The sequence below is a fragment of the Gopherus evgoodei genome, chromosome 7, assembly GCF_007399415.2.
Source record: "Gopherus evgoodei ecotype Sinaloan lineage chromosome 7, rGopEvg1_v1.p, whole genome shotgun sequence".
Classification (NCBI taxonomy): Eukaryota; Metazoa; Chordata; order Testudines; family Testudinidae; genus Gopherus; species Gopherus evgoodei.
In genome coordinates this window covers 73,198,921-73,224,435 of record NC_044328.1, presented here as the reverse complement: position 1 = coordinate 73,224,435, position 25,515 = coordinate 73,198,921, and the positions used below count along the sequence as shown (strand labels likewise).

Here is a 25,515-nt window from a genome sequence, read left to right as displayed (position 1 = left end):
CCAATCTAACCCACAGTGTAGACAGCACTAGGTCGGTGGGAGAATTCTCCTGTAGACCCAGCTGCTTCTCGGGAAGGTGGAGTACCTATGCTGATGGGAGAACCTTTCCCAGTAGCATAGGTAGTACCTGCACTGATGCTCTACAGAGGCACTGCTGCAGCATTTTAAGTCTAGACAAACCCTAAGTAACATGAGTATATAAGTGACTTGCTTAAGGGCACAGTTATTCCTACTCAGTCAATGGCAGGGCTGGGAACAGAACCATGAGTCCTGATCTGAAGTCCCCTGTGCTAATTACTAGATCACAGTCCCTTCATAAAGGCAACCTGTCCAACAGACCCACAGCTTACCAACACAAAGTGTGTTATGCCATTCCATCAAACTGACCACACGCTGCAAAACTGAGTCGCTCAGTAAAGCAATAGAGCAACCATATGAATAAGGATCAGAACTACTATGTCCAATGTTTTCGGGGAGCCCACCAACCTCTCAAGAGGAGGAACACTATGCCAAGAAATAGTCCGTGTAAGTAAGGAACAGAAAAGCCAATAACTCTGCTCTACTCCTAATTGAAAAGGGGTGAGAAAGATTGGACCAGTCAGAAATGTGGCTCTTCAGATCTCATACTTGAAGCCCAGAAAACGTGTGTCCCATCCTGTTATCCCATTGCCCCGACAGAGGTCCAACTGCAAACCTACTTGCTTTGGCAGGGACTGCTGTCAGTGCTAGTGACAAGGGCTGTATTGCATGAGTGGGCTCTATGTGGCAAGCTTGGCAGGAAAGTTTCAGCTGCCTTTGTTCCATTTCTAGTGCCAGCCCCCATGTTATTATGACAGAACCACAGGAACAAACATCAGTGAGCTCTCACATCAAAATATGAAATTCAATATCCCTTGGCTTCTTCTTTGCACTGACCAGCCACATCTAACTCATCCCAACAGACAGCAACTCCAGAACACCCAGTGGGTGAGTGTCTAACTGCAGAGAAAGGCATAAAGAATGAGACTACTGAATCCACTGGAGAGCAAGGTGACCTTGCTTACAACCAGTTGATTCCTTGCAGAGACCTCTTCCATCTCTTCTCTCACAACTGATCTCCAATATGGCGACATCTTGCAATTGTAGTGCCTCAGAAAAGATATCTGATCAATAAAACGTTTGCCTAGGGAAGTGGCTAACAGCTAACCTAAACTAAGGTATCTCCTTACTTTTTCACAGTTGCTCTTAGTCATCTTCTCAACCCCTTGAAACACTGCCTTCCCCTCCACTATATTACCTCTCAAATATCTGTGGTACCCAGGCTGTATGGAAATTTAGGGCTGCAGAATGTAATTGGTACAATTGGAATACAGCTAAGGATAAGACCCTATTTCTTGTGGAAGAGCTAGGTGCATTTTTCAGGACTAGTAAGTCCTTGATTTTACATCTCCCCCCAAAAGATACACTTGCTAAACTGCAACAGAACTCAGGCTGCAGCGCGCCAAATTCCACTCTCACATTTGAATGGGATGCAGCAAGCAATTGTTGGAGCCTTGCAGGGCTTACTCTAGTAATTTGGTACACTGCGCTAAAAGGTTGGGATCAGCAGATTTACACAGTTAAACAGTTTTTTGAGGGCATACACTCTCCTGCTTCCATTATCTACTGGCACTCTCCAAGCACTCCAGATCAGGACTATCAAGTGTTTCATCCTTATGATCCTGATCTGTAGAAAAGGATGGAATCTAGAACACCCACCAATCTGATTTTATTTGCCTCTCTTTATAACCAAACTGGTAGGGTTTCATTGTTGCCATTGCCATTGCAAGTGCCCCCAAACACACAATGCAACGCTTGCACTCTTCTTCTCCTTCCCTCTGTGTTTCTTTGGGGGGGGGGGGAGAAAATCCTCCAGCAACCCAAACTCATTTATCCGACCACGCTTCTGTAATGTCAGCCGAGAGAGAGAGAGAGTGTGTACACACATGTACTCTAGGAACTTCTTCAAATTCCTGCTCTATTATTTCCTAATAATATGTCTAAACTGCACATGCTTTACAGCAGGGTGGAGTATATACACCACTCTAGCACAGCTATAAACGCCAATGCAGACAGTGAGACTCTGCTTAGGCGAGTATAGACACACCAGAACCTTATGATAGGTACCTCACATGGCACTCTACAAGCCCAAGCAATGTCTTGTCTGTCTACATTGCTATTTTTAGCAGTGTAGAGTCCCACTGTCTTCCTGATGCCTGAGCTTTTCTCCACCTCAGGTAAAGACTCCAGCAGAGAGGAAAGGTTTTGGCAGAGGGAAGGCAGCAGGCAAAGGCTCTGGCAACTCTCTGCTGCTGGAGCCTTTCACTGCCACAGTTCTACACTGCCAGAGCCCTTCACTGATGCATGTAGATACATGCTGCAGTGTGGATGCAGTCTGTTTTTCACTGACATGTAGCCACACATACCCTACATGCTGTTGCCAGTGCTATGCTGGGTACGTCTACACTGAGTAGAAACTTCCGTGATTCAAGCCACCTGGCTAGTCTTCAGTCACAGAGGTTTGTTTTAGTTGCTTAAGTGTAAAGCATCCAGTCCAAACAGTTCCTTTTCTCTAGAAGACGATCACCAACAATCCAAAATCCTCTTCACTGGATTCATTCCCAGGATCATCATCCTGCTCTCACCCAACAAGATTTCAGAGATTACTTGTCTTGTTCTCTTTACTTCCCTGTGACAGTGCCTGATATCTTAAGTGATCTGGTATGTTTTTTCATCTGTGCACACAGTGTTCTTCTCAATGTGTTCAACTTGTAGGTTCATGAATCTTTCTTCAGCATCTTTGATCCTGCCATCAAAGTATCATGCTGCTTCTGCTTAACATACTGCGTGGTCCACCACTATCTATCAAATACACAGGGCCGGTGCAACCATTTAGGTGACCTAGGTGGTCGCCTAGGGCACTGGCATTTGGGGGGCGCTGTTTTGTTTGGGAGCGACTGCGGCAGCTGGATCTTTGGCCGCCCCAGTCGCCGCCAGCATTTAGGCGGACGGAGCTGGGCAGAGGGGTGCAGGGAGGGCCGCCTGCAGCAAATAAGAGGCGGGGGGGGGGCACTCAAGAGAGCTCCCTGTGCAGCCTCCTCCCGGAGCATGCCATGGCCACTTCACTTCTCTCTCCTCCCAGGCTTGCGGCACCAATCAGCTTAGGTGCTGCAAGCCTGGGAGGCGGGAGAAGTGAAGTGGCCACAGCGTGCTTGGGGTGCTCATGTGCAGAGCAGGGGTGAGCTGGGGCGGGGGTGCCTCAGGGCGGAGAGCTGCCGCAAGGGGGGTGCCTCAGGACGGGGGGGGCTGCCGCAGGAGGGGGGCCTCAGGGCAAAGGCATGGAGGAGGGCACAAGGTGGAAGTTTCGCCTAGGATGCAAAACATCCTTGCACCGGCCCTGCAAATACAGGATACCTTGGAAAACTTGGGCCAAGACTTACCAACCTAGGCAAGCAGAGGAAACTTCAGCCAAAAATTTATACAGGGCACCAAGCCCTGAATGTGACTATCTTCAGAGAACACCTCAGATTCACTGGCTTTAGCACTTGGGTTGGGCTGACTCACCTGATCTTCTCATCAGGTTCTGTATATCAAGGGTCAGAATTCAGAGCATTTATTTTACTAACCCCCTAATACTGGGTAAATGCAGAGCCCCTGCCATAGCACTTTACACTTAAGCAACTAAACCAAGGCATGTTTAAAAACATTTAGGTCAGAAAATGGCCATTCTCAGCATCAAATTACACTCAAAAGTTAAATTACAGGATGAACAGTTGCAATGCCTGCTCTGGTTTGGGATGTGTGAGGTCATGGCCTTGGTCACAGCAAGATGGACAAAAGTTTATTGAGTCCAAACAAGAGGGACAGGGACTGCCGCAGGTGATACCTTCCCATCCCTTACGAAGCCGCTGCTGAAAATGCCACATAAGCAACACCAGAAGGAAACAGTGGGGATATCAGGATATGCTGCTCTGTGAAAACCCTACTTTATTACAGACAAACCACAGTTCTCCATTCACTTGCACTGAAGAATTCACTCCAGAAATCCCTGCACTGGGGCTGAAGAACGGGGCAGACATATCTGCAGGGTGTGTCATCACTTGTAAAAGTTTAACTCTCCAGAGCAGAAACTCTGAGACAGAAGATAATATATGACAAGTATTTGCTTCCAGACCCCTCCCAACAAACTCACCTCACTGCTGAGGGCAGTAAACTTGCAGAGAGAAATTATGAGATTGTCAAACACATCACTCAGGCCATAGTGTGCAGAAATCATTGCACATTTCCTGAAAGACAAACCACAAGCAATGTAATTACAACAGCACAGGACATTCCCAGTCTAGAACCCCCAGGTCAGGTTCCCTCTCCACTGACAATGCAGGACCACTCTCCTGCATCTCGCACCACCTCACAATGCATGCCAATGTTAGCAACCCACCTCTGTTCTGTGCTGCCTCTCTGCAGCACAAACTACTGGCAGGTGCGTAGAGATCCTGAAACCCTGATATTTCCTTGTGCTGGTACAGAAAACAAACTGCAGCTTCAGAGACCTATGCAGACAGGACCAAGGTCCCCAGTTCAACCCTTAACATAAAAGTACAAGTGGTAAATTTGTTCATGGTGTTGAGGTTCAAAGTTCAAAAAGGCCCCAGCTACAATAGTGTAATAATTGAGCTTGTGAAATGTGCTTACACATAATTTGAACTCAGCTGTGACCAAAGACCCCCCAATACAGACTGCTCTGTCTAGGGAGGGATTTTTGCCAGACCATAGAGTTTTGAGAACTAGGTTGGCCAAAAAACATGCTGCTTCCTACCCTGGCCACAACTAAGTTTAAATGGTGCTCCGTCACTTTAAAAATAATTTATTACAACAATGTAGACCACACAAAGATTGAGTGGTACCAATCAGAAGTCTTTAAGGATTGAATCCACACAAGCCCAGGGAAGAGCACTAGCCAGTACTGTGGGGCTGCAGCCTGGGAGCAAAAGCTTCTACGCTGCTAGGGAAAGCCAACAGCTGATCTTCTCTATGTGCCTTCCAGCTGGCAGACAGGAGACACTGCTCAAAATGGGGATGATTTACACTCGCAGACTGGAAGCCTACTAGATCTCTACGGAGGAAGAGTAGGGCTACCTGAAGCCAGAGATAGCCTTCTGGATGATTGTTTCATCTAAGCTCTTGTCAAAAACATAAGATAGGGCTGCAATGGTGGGGCCCCAAGTCATGGTGAAGAGATCATGATCGTAGCTTCCTGGAGGCATGTGCAGGAAGATGCCTTCATCAGTGGCACCACGATGCAGTAGTACATTCCATATGTAGTTTTCCTTCACCAGGCCCGTCTGCTCTTCTGGCATCACTATTTCGTCATTTCTAACAGGGATGGAAGGAAAGGTTAAGGTTTGGCTCAGAATGAAAAAAATCTAACATTACCCCAGCAAGCAATAGACATTGATCAAAACTACAACTTATTTGTTGAAATCTGGAGATGCCTCTTGAGAAACTTCTAGGTACTTAGCATAGGTGGCTACATGATCCTCCATCTGGAAGAGACTTGAAAGGCAGTCCCAGACTAAGAAGTCTGCCTCACTTTCAGACCTACTTGTTGCACGCAATCACGGATTGAAACCAGCTGAGAGTCAGAGTCACATCCTGCCTCCTCAAAGCTGTAATCCCCTTAGCTTCGAAGTGGCTGGGCCTGGATTTACTGAATAGGATAATTTCTGAGCTGTTATTAAAGCCTCCTCATCCACAGCCAACTCTGCGCACGAAAGGACCACAGCAGTCAGGAATTCCCCCAAGCAGTGGCCTGTGTGCCAGGAGCCCCAGGCAGAGACCAGGAACAGACAGTTTCATGAGATAGAAAGGGACAATATACAAGACCAAGACCTGGCCACACCATCTCAGGGCACCAATGCAGCATCAGAGAGGGACACTGCCTCTGGCACTACAAGTTCTAATACAGTTGGAAGCCTGACCTAGAGGAGTGGTTTCTTAGCTACAGTATTTCACATGTGTCACTCTCACCCTGCCGTTCCTTCACATGTTGATAGAAGCCATGTTCTTTTTTTAAAAAATCTTTATTTTAAGCCTTGCGGATTAAAATACCATGGCAGGGATCCAACTATATAAATCCAATTCAGTAACCGTGACAAATCTATTATCACAGCCCCAGATTGAGATGGAAGATGGTCCAAGGCAGACTGGTACATGATCAGCAGAGTTCTCTAATTGTGCTCCAGAGATCTCACAGACCAAAACAGAGCCACTATGCTCGGTGAGTACATGGAAACGCGAGAGAGACCCAAGTACTTACTTGATGGCATGGTACATGTCCTCCAGTATGTCCTGTTCAAAGTCTTTGCCTCCATTCACCCCCTTCAAGTTCTTCCGGAATTCCTGGGTACATTACAGTGGCACCAAGATGATTCTCTTAAGAATATTTCAAAAACGCTAACTTAAGTGGCACTCAGCAACTCAGAGGCCCATATGCAGCTTGCAGACTCCATGGGTCTGATTAATTGTCTGCTTGCCTTTCCTGGGACTCAAGATACACTGACCAATACACTATAATTCAGGGAGTATTGAATAATTCTTTTAGTGGCATGGGAGCTTTCAGTAGCCTCCATCCCAGCTGCTGACAGGCAACGTTACATGGGGATGGTCCATTAATGTTACTTGTGATTAGCTTCAACTGTGCATCAGGATGACAAATACACCACCTCTATAAGAACACTGTGCCATCACTTTGAGTACTCTGCACTTCCCCAGTTGCTTATTCACTTAACATCACTTCTCTAATCAACTAGTCTTTTTTCTATTGCTTCTTTTCACTCTTACTAAGCCTTATGATACAGCAGGTCACAAAACTGTGTTTACAGAGTAAAAGCAACTCAAACCTTCCCTGCATGTTACTGCTTAGCTTTCATTTCTTCTGACTGCGTCACTCTTGTACTTAACCCCAACACTACTGTTATTTACCCATACATCGAAGAGTGATGAGTGGGACAGATTAAACAGAAGATGGGAGGAACAGCAAACGAAAGAAAGCCAGAAGGTGAAAATAGAACATAGTGCTATGAAAATAAAGAGAAGTAAGAGGCATCATAACAGCCACGTGCAGGGAATCTGCTCTCACCTCTAGGGTCATTGGAACATTCTGCTTGCGGACATTATGGTTATGCTGGTCAGTGTTCAGCATAATAACTGCGTAGGCCAGGGCAAAGCAGGCGTCACTATTAGCAAATGGGGAGCCATTTGATTTCTGAAAGGCAAATACAGCCACAAGTCAGATCTATAGGAGACAGATGCACACATGACCTGAGATCGCCATTTTCCTGCCAGCACAATGGAATCCAACAAATGGACTGTCTGAAAAATCAGAACTCTACTCCCAGCTTCTGGACAACGCCCTGGAAGAAGTCACTGTGCCATCCCCCACCTACACAGTAATGTTATAGAACACCGGGAGTTCAAAAGAAGTCAAATTCACACTGTGATATGATATGTCAAGGATGGCAAACACACAGAAGAGGTGGAGGGAGCATAATTTCTTCCCACCCAGTACGCACCCGCCAATGTTCTGTGAAGGCTTCCAATAGCCTCTGAATCACCGGTGCCTCTCCAGGTAAGCGAAATGCTTCTAGGTAAAGCCGTAATGCTTCATCCAGTCTTAAGCCTTGGAAATTGAAAGTCCTGCAATAAGAGAAAAATGTTATGAGAGACTGAAACAGATAGGAGAAGAGGGCAGGGCAGACAAAACAAGGCATGTGCGCACTCAGAGATTTACTGACTGGAAAACACTGAGGCTCAACATATAGGAACGATACAAACTATGGAAAAATACTCACCCTACAAAGCTCTCCAGCAAGTCTATGTTCTTACGGTCACTCACAAACTCCCCAATCATCTTTTTGTCTAGCCGGGGATTTTCTCGCAGCCACTGGGCCACCTCACTGTTGTCCATGGGGATGGCCAGAAGGTTCTTCTCCTGCAGAAACTGTATCCCTTTCCTTGGCTTCTGGTTGAACTGCTCTGTACCAGTTATCAGGAGCTGCATGAGACAAGCCAACAGTTACCAGTTTGGTTGAAGAGCCCTACAAAGTGGAGAACCTTTCTCATAGACTCAGACTCTAGGACTGGAAGGGACCTCGAGAGGTCATCGAGTCCAGTCCCCTGCCCTCATGGCAGGACCAAATACTGTCTAGACCATCCCTAATAGACATTTATCTAACCTACTCTTAAATATCTCCAGAGATGGAGATTCCACAACTTCCCTAGGCAATCTATTCCAGTGTTTAACTATCCTGACAGTTAGGAACTTTTTCCTAATGTCCAACCTAAATCTCCCTTGCTGCAGTTTAAGCCCATTGCTTCTTGTTCTATCATTGGAGGCTAAGGTGAACAAGTTTCCTCCCTCCTCCTGATGACACCCTTTTAGATACCTGAAAACTGCTATGCTATCATGTCCCCTCTCCGTCTTCTCTTTTCCAAACTAAACAAACCCAATTCCTTCAGCCTTCCTTCATAGGTCATGTTCTCAAGATCTTTAATCATTCTTGTTGCTCTTCTCTGGACCCTCTCCAATTTCTCCACATCTTTCTTGAAATGCGGTGCCCAGAACTGGACACAATACTCCAGTTGAGGCCTAACCAGCACAGAGTAAAGCGGAAGAATGACTTCTCGTGTCTTGTTTACAACACACCTGTTAATGCATCCCAGAATCACGTTTGCTTTTTTTGCAACAGTATCACACTGTTGACTCATATTAAGCTTGTGGTCTACTATGACCCCTAGATCTCTTTCTGCCGTACTCCTTCCTAGACAGTCTCTTCCCATTCTGTATGTGTGAAACTGATTGTTCCTTCCTAGGTGGAGCACTTTGCATTTATCTTTATTGAACTTCATCCTGTTTACCTCAGACCATTTCTCCAATTTGTCCAGATCATTTTGAATTTTGACCCTGTCCTCCAAAGCAGTTGCAATCCCTCCCAGTTTGGTATCGTCCGCAAACTTAATAAGCGTACTTTCTATGCCAACATCTAAATCGTTGATGAAGATATTGAACAGAACCGGTCCCAAAACAGACCCCTGCGGAACCCCACTTGTTATACCTTTCCAGCAGGATTGGGAGCCATTAACGACTACTCTCTGAGTACGGTTATCCAGCCAGTTATGCACCCACCTTACAGTAGCCCCATCTAAATTGTACTTTCCTAGTTTATCTATAAGAATATCATGCGAGACCGTATCAAATGCCTTACTAAAGTCTAGGTATATCACATCCACCGCTTCTCCCTTATCCACAAGGCTCGTTATCCTATCAAAGAACGCTATCAGATTAGTTTGACACGATTTGTTCTTTACAAATCCATGCTGGCTATTCCCTATCACCTTACCACCTTCCAAGTGTTTGCAGATGATTTCTTTGATTACCTGCTCCATTATCTTCCCTGGCACAGAAGTTAAACTAACTGGTCTGTAGTTTCCTGGGTTGTTTTTATTTCCCTTTTTATAGATGGGCACTATATTTGCCCCCTTCCAGTCTTCTGGAATCTCCCCCGTCTCCCATGATTTCCCAAAGATAATAGCTAGAGGCTCAGATACCTCTTCTATTAACTCCTTGAGTATTCTAGGATGCATTTCATCAGGCCCTGGTGACTTGCAGGCATCTAACTTTTCTAAGTGATTTTTTACTTGCTCTTTTCTTATTTTATCTTCTAAACCTACCCTCTTCCCGTAAGCATTCACTATACTAGACATTCCTTCAGACTTCTCAGTGAAGACTGAAACAAAGAAGTCATTAAGCATCTCTGCCATTTCCAAGTCTCCCGTTACTGTTTCCCCCTCCTCATTGAGCAGTGGGCCTACCCTGTCCTTAGTCTTCCTCTTGCTTCTAATGTATTGATAAAAAGTCTTCTTGTTTCCCTTTATTCCCATAGCTAGTTTGAGTTCATTTTGTGCCTTTGCTTTTCTAATCTTGCCTCTGCATTCCTGTGTTATTTGCCTATATTCATCCTTCGTGATCTGACCTAGTTTCCATTTTTTATATGACGCCTTTTTATTTTGTAGGTCACGCAAGATCTCAAGGGTAAGCCAAGGTGGTCTTTTGCCACATTTTCTATCTTTCCTAACCATCGGAATAACTTGCTTTTGGGCCCTTAATAGCGTCCCTTTGAAAAACTGCCAACTGTCCTCAGTTGTTTTTCCCCTCAGTCTTAATTCCCATGGGACCTTACCTATCAGCTCTCTGAGCTTACCAAAATCCGCCTTCCTGAAATCCATTGTCTCTATTCTGCTGTACTCCCTTCTACCCTTCCTTAGAAGAATTCTATGATTTCATGGTCACTTTCACCCAAGCTTCCTTCTACTTTCAAATTCTCAACAAGTTCCTCCCTATTTGTTAAAATCAAGTCTAGAACAGCTTCCCCCCAGTAGCTTTTTCAACTTTCTGAAATAAAAAGTTGTCTGCAATGCAGTCCAGGAACTTATTGGATAGTCTGTGCCCCGCGGTGTTATTTTCCCAACATATATCTGGATAGTTGAAGTCCCCCATCATCACCAAATCTTGGGCTTTGGATGATTTTGTTAGTTGTTTGAAAAAAGCCTCATCCACCTCTTCCACCTGATTAGGTGGCCTGTAGTAGACTCCCAGCACGACATCACCTACGGAGATTCACTTCCACTTTTTACTTACAGGTGCTATTGGGGCTCAAAAGCCACAAAACAAAATTACTTCAGAGGCACTGTGGAAAATATGACTGACATCAGGACTGAATACGTTGCTATACTTGTGTGATCTTGCAAAAGGGATCACTCAAAGCCAGATCTGCAGACCTCCGTCCTCAGAGATGCAACAAAACAACAGTGAACAGCACAAACCACAAAAAGCTTCAAGTCTCACCCAGTGACCAATTCTGATACTACAGGGTATCCAGCCCTCCCCAACATTGTTATTCAACTAAAGCAGAGGAAACCGCAAGATGAACTCCGAACAAATACCAGGAGATCAGGGCTACTCCTGTACAACAGTAGCCACTTTTATCCAGTGTTCTGGACTAGTGGAATCTCATTCTAAGCCATTTACAGGAGTGCAGGTAGTAAGAGTCCTATGCACCTATGTGGAATGCAGAATCAAGAGACACTGAGGGTTTTTCTACACTACCCAGCGGGCAGCGATCGATCCAGCGGGAGTCGATTTATCGCATCTAGTCTAGACACAATAAATGGACCCTGAGCGCTCTCCCGCTGACTCCTGTACTCCACTGGTGCAAGAGGTGCAGGTGGAGTTGACGGGGGAGCAGCAGCAGTCAACTCACTGCACTGAGTAGATCTAAGTATTCATGTAACCGAAGCAGCGTAACTTAGATCGATCCCCCTGCCCTATCTTAGTGTAGACTAGGCCTAAGGGCTTAGGGTATGTCTACACCTAAAACACTACAGCAGCATAGCTGCTGCACTTTAGTGTAGACACTACTTATGCCGATGGGTGGGGTTCTCCCGACAATGTAGCTAATCCACCTCACTGAGAGGTAGTAGCTAGGTCCATGGAAAAATTCTTCCATCAACTTAGCACTGTCTATACCAGGGGTTACATTGGTACATGTGGATTTTTCACACACCTGAGATACACAGCTAGGCCAGTGTAAATTCCTAGTGCAGACCAGGTGTTAGAGAAGTAAGAACTATAAAGAGTTCAGCAGGTGAGACAAGAACATCTGGAGGTCCATCAGGACAAGCAAAACCAACTGAGAGTCTGGGACAAAACAACATAAATGGAATTTTATTTTTTTTTTAAGACTACTCAATTCTGTTTATACTTACAGGATTTGTGCTTCAGGACCAGGATTATATAACAAAATGTCTACCGTGCAATAGAGCACCTGGTTAAGGAAGGGTTAACTGAAGGTTTTGTCGTGTTAAGAAAACCAAATGCACAAACAGCGACATGAACTTTACTAAAGCCCCAGAATAAATGTCAGTTCCCTGTTAGTTCCCATCACCATGAAACCGCTAGCAATGACCTAGTGAACTAAATTCATGACCATCCCAATTCTAACTCTCCTGGGCTCTCAGTACCTCAGAGCCCATCCCCCACTCCTCTCTATCCCCCTTATATGCCTGTGTGAACTTTCTCAAAGTACAATGAAGTACACAGCTCCTGTAGTGTAGAGAATACAGGAATGCAGTTCGGATAACATCTGTTAATGATTGTGAAGTGCATAGATGCTGCCGTGATGAAGCCCAAATAGCTACCTAGCCTACATAGCCTGAAGGGTTACCTTGATATGGAAAACCATTACTATATATTTGGACAAAAAAGGTTGCCAATTCCAGACTGTGGGCACCTTTGACAGTTATCTAACAAAAAAAAATAATCATCTGTATGGAGATATTTAAGAGTAGGTTAGATAAATGTCTATCAGGGATGGTCTAGACAGTATTCGGTCCTGCCATGAGGGCAGGGGACAGGACTCGATGACCTCTCGAGGTCCCTTCCAGTCCTAGAGTCTATGAGTCTATATGGCTAATTAAACCTCTGAGCAAAAGATAAGATCCACCTTTCTTAAACAATGATCCTCAAACAACCTCCTCTCCCCAACAGCCTCCATAAAAAGCAGCCTTACAGTGGGATGTGAAAGTCAACAAATTTGGTCCTTTTTAGACCAAAAGGAGGAGAGCAAATTCCAAAGTGGAAAGGCCATTAGAGAGAATATCTTGCCAACAATTCCCTCCTACAGCTCTCACATTCGTTATGGGGAAGAAAGGGGGATCTGAGGTACTGCAAGACAGTCCCACACAGTTCAGAGCTGTCTAAATCAGAACCAATGCCTTAAACTCCATTCAAACCCACAGGCAGCCAAAGCGGATCATAAGGCACAGATGTAATGTGCTCACAGTGAAAAACCCTGCACATATACATTTTGTGACAATTTTGTTTCTGAATAGATGTAAGATAGCCCCAAGAAAGCACATTATTATCTAGTTGAGGTGACAAAGGCATGAATCACAGTAGTGAAATCTGCATTGGAGAGAAAAGGTTGCAGCCTTCTAGCCAGATGCATGTGTAAAAAGCCATCCTGGCCACCACTGAAAGCCAACTCATTCAACCCAAGTTGCAATCACCCATAAAGAGATAGTTAAAATCATGATATCTTTTGATTGCTTGCCCCAGCCTACACCACCACCCTATTTCATCTGGACTGGGCCTCTGTCACTCATACTGAAATCATCATAACCCTGGCTTCCTCCCTAGGCCTCCTAACAGACTCATATACGCTGAATGTATGTCTGCAGTACAACAGCTCAGCTACAGCGGTGCAGCTGTGCCACTGTAGTGCCATAATGTAGATGCTCCGTACATCAATGGAAGGAGTTCTTCCACTGATATGATTAATCTACCCCTCCAAGAGGTGGTATCTAGACCCAGCTAGGTCAACAGAAGACCTATAGTGGGGGTTAGGTCAACCTAACTACGTTACAGGATATTTTTCACAGCCCTGAACAAGGCAGCTAGGTTGATCTAACTAAGGAGTAGACCAAGCCTGAGTGAGAGGGAAAACAAGATGGAACCCAGCAGAATTCCATACGAGCGCACCACTGAAAGAAGAGCAATTACCCAATGCTATCCTCTGGGATCTCTCTGAACAGTCTCATCCATCTTGCTTTTGATATCAAAGACAGCTGATAGATCTAACACCATCAGAATGGATACCTGACCTCCATCCAACTTGAGGAGGAGACCAACTACTAAGCAAGTGCAGTCTCTATGCCATACTCTGATTGGACTCAGATTAACAAGGGTCAAAGAAATTGAGGCATCTAGATATGGGAAGAGTTGTCTTGTCACAATCTGTCAATCATCTTACCCATAAAGGGTACCCACAACTGGCCAGAATGCCATTTTCAAATGGGGACTTCTTGAGACCAGGCTGTACCAATGCTTCGGTAAGAGTAGCAAGCAACCTACCCTTCTTGAGGGAGATGTTAATCATTTCCATTAACATTAGGCCCAGCAGTTTCCCCAATGGCCTCCAACAGCCTGGAGCACCACAGATCCAGAATACAAGTTCAAGAATGAAATTTCCCCAATACTTCCAGTAACTCAGAGCACTACCAGAATGAAACTCAAGTAGACACAAAAGTAATATCTACTCCCTTAAGACACTATCCTGCCTCCTTTGATGCAGTTTGGTCCTCAGTGTGACACTATGAAATTTATTATACACACAAAGGTCTCAAATGAACATTCTAAAGGTTTGATTAAACACAGCAAGCCAAAATGTAAATACTTCATGGAGGAAGAAACAGGACAAATGTCCAAAGAACCTATTTACAGTACGTTAACAGACCGCACCTTCTTTTTGCTCTTAATTTCCATTAGTTCCTGAGTTCTGGGCAGGAGGCAGGAAAACCGAGTAGGCTTCCTGGGGATGTTCTTCTCAGCTAGGAAGGAAAGTGAGAGTGTCATTACAGCCAACCTCTCCCCCACAACAGCATTGCTCACTATGGTGCACTGACTTATTTTTCAGTGCCCCCCTGTAATCACTAAGCCCTGCTGCACTGCCTTTTCTGTAAATGCCATAGTATCTCACTATACTACCTCCTGGTCCCTATCACACACAACCTTCCCGTCACTGCTCAGCAACTCCAGTACCACTCATACTCCAGGAGCGTCTCAGCCATGATAATTTCACACACCCTGTTTATTTTTCTGCCTCCTCTGGGGTTGTTGCAGCCTGAGAGTGATGAACTTGTCTTAGAGATTGCTGTGCTAACTGTGACTATCTGCTTTTGCTACAAGTAAAGGGGACCCACCAATTCCAACCCTCACCACACATACAAACATCAACAATAGCCATGCTCTGTCAAATACACCACATCTAAAGTAACTTGAGCATCCCATGCACATGTGTTTCTGGCTCTGAGCAGGTTCCGTTAACAAGTGTAGCACAGTCCACTATAAGTTATTAGTGCCAAAGAACATAGGTCTGAACCATTCCCTGCATGCAGATGTTCAGTCAGAGTCAAGGACCTGTGGGGACTATTACCTGCATCACTTCCTCCCTCCAAATCCTGGCAGCCCTGCTTCATCTGGTCAGCCATAAGACACCCACTGGTGGGTGGGCATGCCCCAGACAGCTCTGTGACCACATTTGGAGAGTTCCCTTCACTCACTCTCTCATTGTCTGTGGGCAAAAGAGAAGGCAAGAGAAATCAGCAATAGAAGATGAACAAGAGCTTCTGAATAATCATAATGCCTTTTACTTTAATTGCTGTTCACCACTTGAAGGCCTTTGCATGTCTTACCAGAAGAAAAGACCAGTTACTGACCTTATAGGAACTGAGAGACTTTGAGATGTGTTGCCCTCATTGATTTTGTGACCCCACTCCTTCCCTGCCACTGCAGAGTCCTGCTCCTCTGGGATTCTGTATTGACAAAGGAACTGAGGGGCAGCTGGATCCACTCTGCCCTTAATATTCTTGGCTGAGTCAGTTCCTTCTCTAAGATTCTGTACTGGTGAAGGAACTGATGCATCCAAGGGTATAAAGAGCAGAATGGGTCTAAATGCTCCTCAGTTCCTTTTCCAATACAGAATCCCAGAGGAGCAGGACTTTGAAGCAGCAGGGAAGGAGGGCAGGTTGAGGAATCCGTGTTGACAACACACCTCAAAGAACCTGTAAGATAGGTAACCATTTTTTCAAGTGATTTTCCACACAGATCCCACTCTTGGTGAATAACAAACAATTATCAGTTTGGTTGGAGATAGGTGCTAGGAGCCTTGTTTAAAAGAAAAACTGCAGGACAAAATAGGCATCTGATGTGGAGGCCTCTACCAAAGTATAGTGTTTTTTAAATGTTTGAACCAAGCTCTTTATAGCTGTCCCAGAAATTTCAGAAATAGGGACAGTCTTCAAACTGGCAGCAGAGGCTGCATTAGGTACAGTGAAATGAGCTCTCATGTGAGTAGGTGGATCTAACCTGGCTAATTTATAATATGTCCTTATACAATTGGAGAATTCTACCTGAACCTTAACACCCTCTGCAAAGATCACAGTCAGTCCAGGTGAGTTCCTGCATGATTTTGTCGTGGTAAGGTAGTACGACAATGCCCTTACTACATAATGTATGTGAAATTTAGCTTCCAGGGGGTTGAACGAGGCTTGGGAAAGAAGACTGGAAGATGAATAAATTGGTTCATATGGAACCCTGAAACAACTTGGGGAAAGAACTTGGGATGAAGCCTAAGTGTGACCCTGTTCTTATCAAACATTATTATAAGGGGGACCCACCAGGCAGGTGTGACTCTCCCCTACCTGAGCTGATGTAATGGCTACTAAAAAGGAACTCTTCATTGTAGGTCCTAAGGGAAACAGGTTACTAAGGGCTCAAAGGAGAGACATCAACACATTAACACTACACTGAGATCCCAAGAGGGTGAGGTCTCCCAAACTGGAAGAAAAACACGAGTTAGGCTCTTAAGGAATCTAGCCACTGTAGGATGAGAAAATACAGTGTGACCCAAGATTGGGGGGGAGGGGAGGAGAGGGAAGAGAGAATGTGCAAATATTGCTGCTAGTTGGATCCTTCTGGAATGAATAGAAGTCCCAACTGTTTCAGGGATAAAATAATCCAATATTGTTTACATGAGTGTTGTCAAGGGAGACGGCTTGTGCTAAGATGCCTATACAGAACACCTTTTCCACTTAGCTTTGTAACTCAGTCTACTTGAGGCTCTCCTGCTACAGCTGAACAGCTTCTTTGGACAGATATCAGCCAGCCAGCATCCAGGCTGTCTGACATAATGATCCTGGGTCAAGCTGTAGGATGTGACCATTGTTGTGCAAGACTACATCAGGCACAGTGGGCAAAGTGACTGGGGGCTGCGATGAGAGGTTCACTAGATCTGAATACCAGAACTGCCTTGCCCATGCCAGAGGCATCATGATCACTGATTCAGTAACTTGCCTCAATTCCTCAGTATCATGAGGATTGGGAGGGGGAAAGCACATTGCAGTTCAAGTATTCAAAGGATGAGAAAGGCAAGTGACAGGGAACCTAGACTGGAGACCACTCTAAAGCAGATCTGTCCATTCTCGTTCTGAACTGTGGCAAACAAGTATATTAATAGGTATACCACTTGCAAAAGATTCTGTATAACAAATGGTTATTTGCCTTATAATAATTGTCGTACTTCGAGATGTTGTCATCTGTGCAGATCCCACTGTAAGAATAAAATTGTCAGACACATAGAAAAACAAACTGTTGCGCAATAGTCAACATGGTTTCTGTAAAGGGAAATCATGTCTTACTAATCTATTAGAGTTCTTTGACGGGGTCAACAAACATGTGGACAATGGGGATCCAGTGGACATAGTGTACTTAGATTTCCAGAAAGCCTTTGACAAGGTCCCTCACCAAAGGCTCTTAGGTAAATTAAGCTATCATGGGATAAAAGGGAAGGTCCTTTCATGGACTGAGAACTGGTTAAAAGACAGGGAACAAAGGGTAGGAATTAAAGGTAAATTCTCAGAATGGAGAGGGGTAACTAATGGTGTTCCCCAAGGGTCAGTCCTTGGACCAATCCTATTCAACTTATTCATAAATGATCTGGAGAAAGGGGTAAACAGTGAGGTGACAAAGTTTGCAGATGATACTAAACTGCTCAAGATAGTTAAGACCAAAGTAGACTGTGAAGAACTTCAAAAAGATCTCACAAAATTAAGTGATTGGGCAACAAAATGGCAAATGAAATTTAATGTGGGTAAATGTAAAGTTATTGCACATTGGAAAAAATAACCACAACTATACATACAATATGGTGGGGGCTAATTTAGCTACAAGAAGTCAGGAAAAAGATCTTGGCAGTCATCGTGGACAGTTCTCTGAAGATGTCCAAGCAGTGTGCAGAGGCGGTCAAAAAAGCAAACAGGATGTTAGGAATCATTAAAAAGGGGATAGAGAATAAGACTGAGAATATGTTATTGCCCTTATATAAATCAATGGTACGCCCACATCTCAAATACTGCATACAGATGCGGTCTCCTCATCTCATAAAAGATATACTGGCACTAGAAAAGGTTCAGAAAAGGGCAACTAAAATGATTAGGAGTTTGGAGAGGGTCCCATTCGAGGAAAGATTAAAGAGGCTAGGACTCTTCAGCTTGGAAAAGAGGAGACTAAGGGGGGATATGATAGAAGTATATAAAATCATGAGTGATGCGGAGAAAGTGGATAAGGAAAAGTTATTTACTTATTCCCATAATACAAGAACTAAGGGTCACCAAATGAAATTAATAGGCAGCAGGTTTAAAACAAATAAAAGGAAGTTCTTCACGCAGCGCACAGTCAACTTGTGGAACTCCTTACCTGAGGAGGTTGTGAAGGCTAGGACTATGACAGCATTTAAAAGAGAACTGGATAAATTCATGGTGGTTAAGTCCATAAATGGCTATTAGCCAGGAAGGGTAAGGAATGGTGTCCCTAGCCTCTATTCGTCAGAGGATGGAGATGGATGGCAGGAGAGAGATCACTTGATCATTGCCTGTTAGGTTCACTCCCTCTGGGGCACCTGGCATTGGCCACTGTCCGTAGACAGGATACTGGGCTAGAGGGACCTTTGGTCTGACCTGGTATGGCCGTTCTTATGTTATGTTCTAATGCATGTGACTCTGAAATCTTTTGAACAGCAGTATCTGTTGAGCTGCACCTGCACCGTGCATAGCCTCCTACTTGAGGGCATTAAGGACAGAGCAACCATAACCGTCCCTCACTTCCTTTACTAATTCAGAGACCCAAATAAAGAGGGTCCACACAGATGACACCACCTCAAAGAACACAATCGCTATTAGGGAAGTAACCTCTTCCTTTTCTTAGAAAATTTGACAGTGTAGATCCCACTGGAGGTGACTGCTAAGCAGTGCCCTATCTGGAAAGTGTGATTGAGGAGCCTTCATTGTCACTAACTGAATAGTGATGGTAACATTGCTCTGCCACATTTTTGCATCTTATCTTGCATCCAGATCAAGGGCTCAGTGTTTAAATCAAAGAAAGGGGATTACTCCACATACTGCCTTGCAAATTTTGGATACAGGATGCATAGGTTGCAGTTTTTGCTCTTGTGGAATGAGCTTTTAATATATGAAAGGAGAGGAATATCATAGAATATCATGTGATATATTGATTACACTATGTGATCTGTTTTTATGTTCTCTGGGAAGAGATGGCTTGACCTTTGAAGCACCAGAGATGGCAATAAAAGTACAGGGAGACAGTTTGAAAGACTTTGCCTTCTGAAGATAGTATACCAAGTCCCTTGAAATGGCCAAGATATGAAGTTCAGTCTCTCCCAGAGAGAAATGAGGTTTTAGAAAATAAACAGATACATTACAGATTGGTTTGAATGAAAGCCTGACAGAGCCCTCTGTAGAGTCCTTTCTTGACTACAATTATGCTATACGACGGGTGAGAGAGGGTACTTAGGAGATGAATCCCTACTATGTTATGATGGGGATTAAGAGAAGTATACCTCTTCTAAAGATAGGCCTGTCCATGTGCTCTGGTTCTGCTGTATCCTCCCTAATTGGGGAGGGGCTGATGTTAGTACTAGAGGTATCTCCTTCATCTGCTGTACAAATGATTCAGTAACCATTGGCTACATTATCAACACCTTCAACCTCTCGAGAGAGGCTCGAGTACCAGTTGTACAAATGGATCATTCAAGACTGAATATGCTCTAGGTACAGACCTGGGCAGTACTGAGGTGCTGGATACTTGACAAAGCATAGGCCATGGGTTTAGTAGGTACCACATGAACCAAAAAGAGCTATATCAGGTCATTAGTTACCCTTCTGTTGAGCCCAAGACCCGTCAGATGCCTGAAGACTCTTGTGTCTTGACTTGGTAGGCAGCAAAGAGGGTGACCTATGCCGCGACTTATCTCTGGAGGGGTTCTCCTGCCTACTTCCATCTCAGAGTGACACTGGAATGAAGAAGACAACTGGAGCCTCCTGGCTGACTTAGCACAGGAGTTCAGGGTGGAATCTCAGCTGACAAGGGTGCTCATCGAGTGGGACTGACCAGAGAAGCGAAGTCCAGCTGCGTCCTTCCTTTTGGAATCCAGAGGACTGCATAGATGGTCTAGCTTTCTGAGGCTACTTAGAGAAGGAATGATGTATGGAACACCACTCAGGGATATGTCCCTCTCCTAGGCAAAAAAGGCACTTGGAGTGGACTTTTGCCAGAGTCAGTAAATGGCACTGATTCTTCATGAGGGGCAGGAGGAGTGGAATCCATGTGGACAATATCTCAAAGAACAGTATGTTTTCAAAGAAAGGGCAACATGCTCTAAGTGGAGCAACAACAGCAGCAAGGTTAGTGCACATGCATATATACACAACATCAAACATTTTCTCCTGAAGGATGCCACAGATGGACTATAGCATTCATGGAACAGAAAAGCATTCCGGATATGTCTCTAGAACCGTTAACAGATAAGGCCATGCCTCCTGCCCTCTCCAGGCTGTATCTTGGGACAGACACTGAGCTCGATCTCCTTGATCTCAGTTGCCAGTGACTAAGTTTCTGAAGTGGAGTGATCTGACATCAAGGTTTTAAATGCTAAAGAGTATTGGAAAGCATGAAACTGGAAGAATGGAAATACATTATCTTGGAGTTCACTAGCTGAGTGACCAAATTGAGGTATACAAGTGAGTTTAGAATAAAGCTAGGGCTGAACATGGAGCTGTTAAAAAGAAAGGTCTCACTGTTGCTTGGTTCTTTGATGCTACTGGCAGTTTCTGTGCTGGGTTTGACCACTTCCTTCTCCTGTTGGTGAATGTTGCTCAGCACTTTGGCTTGGCAGTGTGCTTCAGTGCTATCAATCACTGTCAGCAGTGCTTCAAGAGAAAGCAGGTGGGTAGTGTAAAGTTGTCCAGAAACTGGAAAGGCATTCTGGAAATCAAATAGTTGAATGTCAGATGGTCTCAGATTCAACACCCTTCAAGGCAGTTTGTCCCAGTGCTCTGAAAACGTAAATGTACAATACAAAACCCCCAAAACTTTCCACATAACTTTTTGAGAACTCCCACTCATTTTCCCCCACTTAACCTTACTGTACTCCTTCCACTTCTTTGATCTTCCAGAACCTACGTAGTCTCTCTTATCCATACAAAGCTGTTCAACCAGAACCTTTCATTCACCACCATCTGCTCCTCTCTCCTCCTCTCAGGCTCTCTGTTATCCCTCCTCTAGAGGGACTTTCCTCTACACCTCCCCACCTACACCTCCCTCCCAGCCCTGTTCTAGCTCATGTTCTGAAGTCTGCAGCACTAGCTGAAGGGAAGAGCAAAGCAGAGCCTTTTCAGGACCTTGGAGAGCAGTTTGGTGAGGTCCTCAAAGAGGTTAGAACAGTAGTAGTCACAGTCATAGTTTATATAAAGCTCAGTGACAAAGCTAGGGATCCTCCACAGCTGAACAATGGCCTCCAGGGCCATCTCCTTCATCTCATAGGGCATCTTGGGGTTCTCCACAGTGATGATCTCCATCAGCTTCTTTATGTACATCTGGCAGAAACACAGGACAGCTCAGGTTAGGGGAAGAGAAAGGAAAACAGGACAATACTGAGCTTTCAGGGCTATTTAAATGGAGATTTACAAGTTCCTCTTTCACATGTGATTCACAGTGTGAAATCCTCCATATTTAGTGAATGCTCACTCCAGTGGAAGAACCTCTTCAGGTTCCTGTACATTTAGTAACTTCATACACATTTTCAACAGCAAACTCTTAAAGGTTTCACTGAATTATTTTACCATTCAGCGGACTGAGATTCACTATTCCAGGAAGCTAGAAGGAAGACAAGGCAATGTGTAAGTTTCAAAAGCACTTTATTGTTTTAATAGGAAGGGACCCAGAATAGCCCTCAGAACCACCCCATGCAGCTACTAATACCTAACTGATTGGTACTTGGGCTGTACCCTGTTGAATCGGTGTATGTTGCCACCCCATTCTGTATACCCCTACATGTCAAGCAATTATTACTGACCTATCCCATGGGGACCATGTGGTTGTATTTCAAAAACTCACCTCCAGTTGGAACTTCAGGTGCTCTCTCATGCTCTCGAAGAGAAGGAAGCATACCCTGAGGGAGGCTGCATACAGATTGAGCCGTTCTACACTCAGTAGCTGAGCAACGAACAGAAACATAAGGAATGAGAGGTCAAACCATACTATCTGCCCAGGTGAGTAGTGCTACTGTTGTATCACATAACAGATCTATTTTCTGGAAGCAATGCCCTCCCCATCTCAAGGTCTCTCCTGCTGTGAATGGCAGTGGCCATGCTTCAAACACTCCTCTCCTGCTTTCAGAGAACTCTAATTTCTCCTTCAACTGCTACACTTGCTTTTCTGTAGAGCATGCATATCTCCTTTAAGCAGGAAGCTAGGTGACTAGCTGCCTCCAAGGATGTCACTCTAAAGAACGATTAAGTACTTATTTCCAAGTCTCCACCTGCTGCCAGTCTGGTCACTTACCATCTTGGGGATGCATCTCAAAAACCCATTTTCCCAGACTAAGCCACAGAGTGTGGTTACAAAGCTACTGAGACAATGGAACCAAGCCAACCACAAGAGCTCATTAAAATCAGCTTCCTCACCCTCTACGTTGAGGTAAGAGGCAGAAGGTTTTCCACCTATTGCTTTAATGAGGGAGAGTGAAGACAGGGATCAAGAGGAGACATTTCTGCCCTTCAGAACCATTTGAGAATTTGATGAAGAGAAATGGTGAGGGGAAATTATCTGGTACCAGTTTGGAGGTTAGGGATGATACAACAGTGATATCTGCTGTATGAGAGGAAAAGGATTCAGGAAAGGTTGGGGAGGAAGAGTGCCCATGTGTCACAGACTCATAGACTCTAGGACTGGAAGGGACCTTGAGAGGTCATCGAGTCCAGTCCCCTGCCCTCATGGCAGGACCAAATACTGTCTAGACCATCCCTAATAGACATTTACCTAACCTACTCTTAAATATCTCCGGAGATGGAGATTCCACAACTTCCCTAGGCAATCTATTCCAGTGTTTAACTACCCTGACAGTCAGGAACTTTTTCCTAATGTCCAATCTAAATCTCCCTTGCTTCTTGTTCTATCACTGGAGGCTAAGGTGAATAAGTTTTCTCCCTCCTCCTGATGACACCCTTTTAGATACCTGAAAACTGCTATGCTATCATGTCCCCTCTCCGTCTTCTCTTTTCCAAACTAAACAAACCCAATTCCTTCAGCCTTCCTTCATAGGTCATGTTCTCAAGACCTTTAATCATTCTTGTTGCTCTTCTCTGGACCCTCTCCAATTTCTCCACATCTTTCTTGAAATGCGGTGCCCAGAACTGGACACAATACTCCAGTTGAGGCCTAACCAGCACAGAGTAAAGCAGAAGAAAGACTTCTCGTGTCTTGTTTACAATACACCTGTTAATGCATCCCAGAATCACGTTTGCTTTTTTTGCAACAGTATCACACTGTTGACTCATATTAAGCTTGTGATCTACTATTACCCCTAGATCTCTTTCTGCCATACTCCTTCCTAGACAGTCTCTTCTCATTCTGTATGTGTGAAACTGATTGTTCCTTCCTAAGTGGAGCACTTTGCATTTATCTTTATTGAACTTCATCCTGTTTACCTCAGACCATTTCTCCAATTTGTCCAGATCATTTTGAATTTTGACCCTGTCCTCCAAAGCAGTTGCAATCCCTCCCAGTTTGGTATCGTCCGCAAACTTAATAAGCATACTTTCTATGCCAACATCTAAATCGTTGATGAAGATATTGAACAGAGCCGGTTCCAAAACAGACCCCTGCGGAACCCCACTTGTTATACCTTTCCAGCAGGATTGGGAGCCATTAATAACTACTCTCTGAGTACGGTTATCCAGCCAGTTATGCACCCACCTTATAGTAGCCCCATCTAAATTGTACTTTCCTAGTTTATCTATAAGAACATGTCATGTTCTCCCATATACAACAGTAAACTAATAGATTCTTGCATAAATTCTTATGAAGGCCTCTTTCTATCAGAGACACTCGCTCTCTCTTCTCTCACTGGGAGAGCAACCAGATTTGTGATCCTACATCACAGCTAACCTCACCTCAGTTTCCAAAATAAAAGTTCTAGCCAAAGTGAGCTGTGGAGGAGGTGTGTTGGGTTGCCATCATTCCCACCTGGTACACAGGGAAACTCACTAGCACAGAATACCCAGTAACCAAGCCAAAACTCACTTGAAAAAGGTGCCGGCACAACTCATCTTTCACAAGCCCCAGCAGAGACTGGCAGTTTGCAACAGGGGCAGACTCCAGACCAACAGTGAGCAGCTGCAGCCCCATGTGGATCATCACCTCTGAGTTGTGGCGGTCGTGTGGATTGGTGAGGGAGATGAGGAAGCGGAACAGCTCTCGGATACAAGGCAGACCATAGGGGACTAGCGCTATTCCTGAGGAAATAAGAGCTGGTAAGAAAATGTAGAGCATCTACAAGTTTGCTCCCATCTCTTACCGATGCCCATCAAGAAGTATGGAACAACTTGTTACAGAAAATAGTTCAGGAACTGGAACTCATCTCCCTCCTCTCAAGCTGTGGAGTAGCACAGACAGAGGCAGAAAGGACACTGGCAGTATTCGAAAACTCTCACCTTCTTTTTGGGAAGACTGTGTAAAACGTACTCCTCGGGGATTGACATAGTCCATGTCATGAACAGAGGCAGAGTCAGAATGTTCTGCCACAGATGTGCACTCTTCTAGCACCTCTGGGATAGACTCTACTGAAGCTGACTGGGTCTTCTCCACCCTGAGACCTTCATTCTTCATTCATACCAGTCATTTGGGAAGCAAGGAAAAAACAGAGCAAGTATAAACTAATACTGCACCAGCTGCAGGTGAGGCTCATTCTCTTAGAGTGGCCAAAGTAGCACTGGGCACCCATGAGAACTCAAAATTCAGAAGAAGAAACCTTGTACATCACTTATAGTCCATCCCCCGCAGCAAGTGTGGGAACACCCTCTAGTGTGTGTCTCAGTCTGCTTTAGAAATGTCCACAATGATAGGCTTCAGCAGCTTCACATGGAAGATTCTGCCACAGCCCAATCGATCTTACTGCTAGCAGGACAGATAAAAAAAACTGATTTAAAAAGTAAAAAAAACCTGTATTTTTAAATTTAACACAGGTTTAGTTAAACCTATTTAAAATTACATTTGAAATTGACAATCCATGTTACGGCCTAAATTAATTAGAATCTATCAGTGGCTAAAAGCCCATACTGTTGCATGGGTGTAATTCATAAAATCATGGGTGTAACAAAGCCAGAAATGGCTAAGAAATTAAAAGCTGGATGGTAATACACCACAAATCCCAGTGATGATTGAACCTGGGGATATTCTGAACAAAAAGGGCTATCAACAATCCTTGTAGCTGTTTCCATCACATCACACTGGCTCTACTGACATTCTAG

At 44.5% G+C, this 25,515-nt stretch overlaps 1 protein-coding gene across 11 annotated transcripts in view; it reads right to left on the bottom strand.

Moving 5' to 3' along the window:
- The window catches only part of GBF1 (golgi brefeldin A resistant guanine nucleotide exchange factor 1), a 177,431-nt gene that overhangs the window by 17,191 nt on the left and 134,725 nt on the right, over positions 1 to 25,515 (bottom strand). For all 11 annotated transcript variants that reach the window (XM_030571052.1, XM_030571055.1, XM_030571054.1 and 8 more), the window contains 13 exons: positions 24,700 to 24,868; positions 24,290 to 24,501; positions 22,103 to 22,201; positions 21,388 to 21,582; positions 20,785 to 20,971; positions 15,069 to 15,206; positions 14,375 to 14,463; positions 7,869 to 8,071; positions 7,590 to 7,713; positions 7,157 to 7,282; positions 6,335 to 6,417; positions 5,155 to 5,391; positions 4,211 to 4,304 (listed from right to left, as the gene is read on the bottom strand). In XM_030571052.1, the coding sequence (XP_030426912.1) occupies positions 4,211 to 4,304; positions 5,155 to 5,391; positions 6,335 to 6,417; positions 7,157 to 7,282; positions 7,590 to 7,713; positions 7,869 to 8,071; positions 14,375 to 14,463; positions 15,069 to 15,206; positions 20,785 to 20,971; positions 21,388 to 21,582; positions 22,103 to 22,201; positions 24,290 to 24,501; positions 24,700 to 24,868 (1,956 nt within the window). The remainder of the gene's footprint in view (positions 1 to 4,210; positions 4,305 to 5,154; positions 5,392 to 6,334; positions 6,418 to 7,156; positions 7,283 to 7,589; positions 7,714 to 7,868; positions 8,072 to 14,374; positions 14,464 to 15,068; positions 15,207 to 20,784; positions 20,972 to 21,387; positions 21,583 to 22,102; positions 22,202 to 24,289; positions 24,502 to 24,699; positions 24,869 to 25,515) is intronic.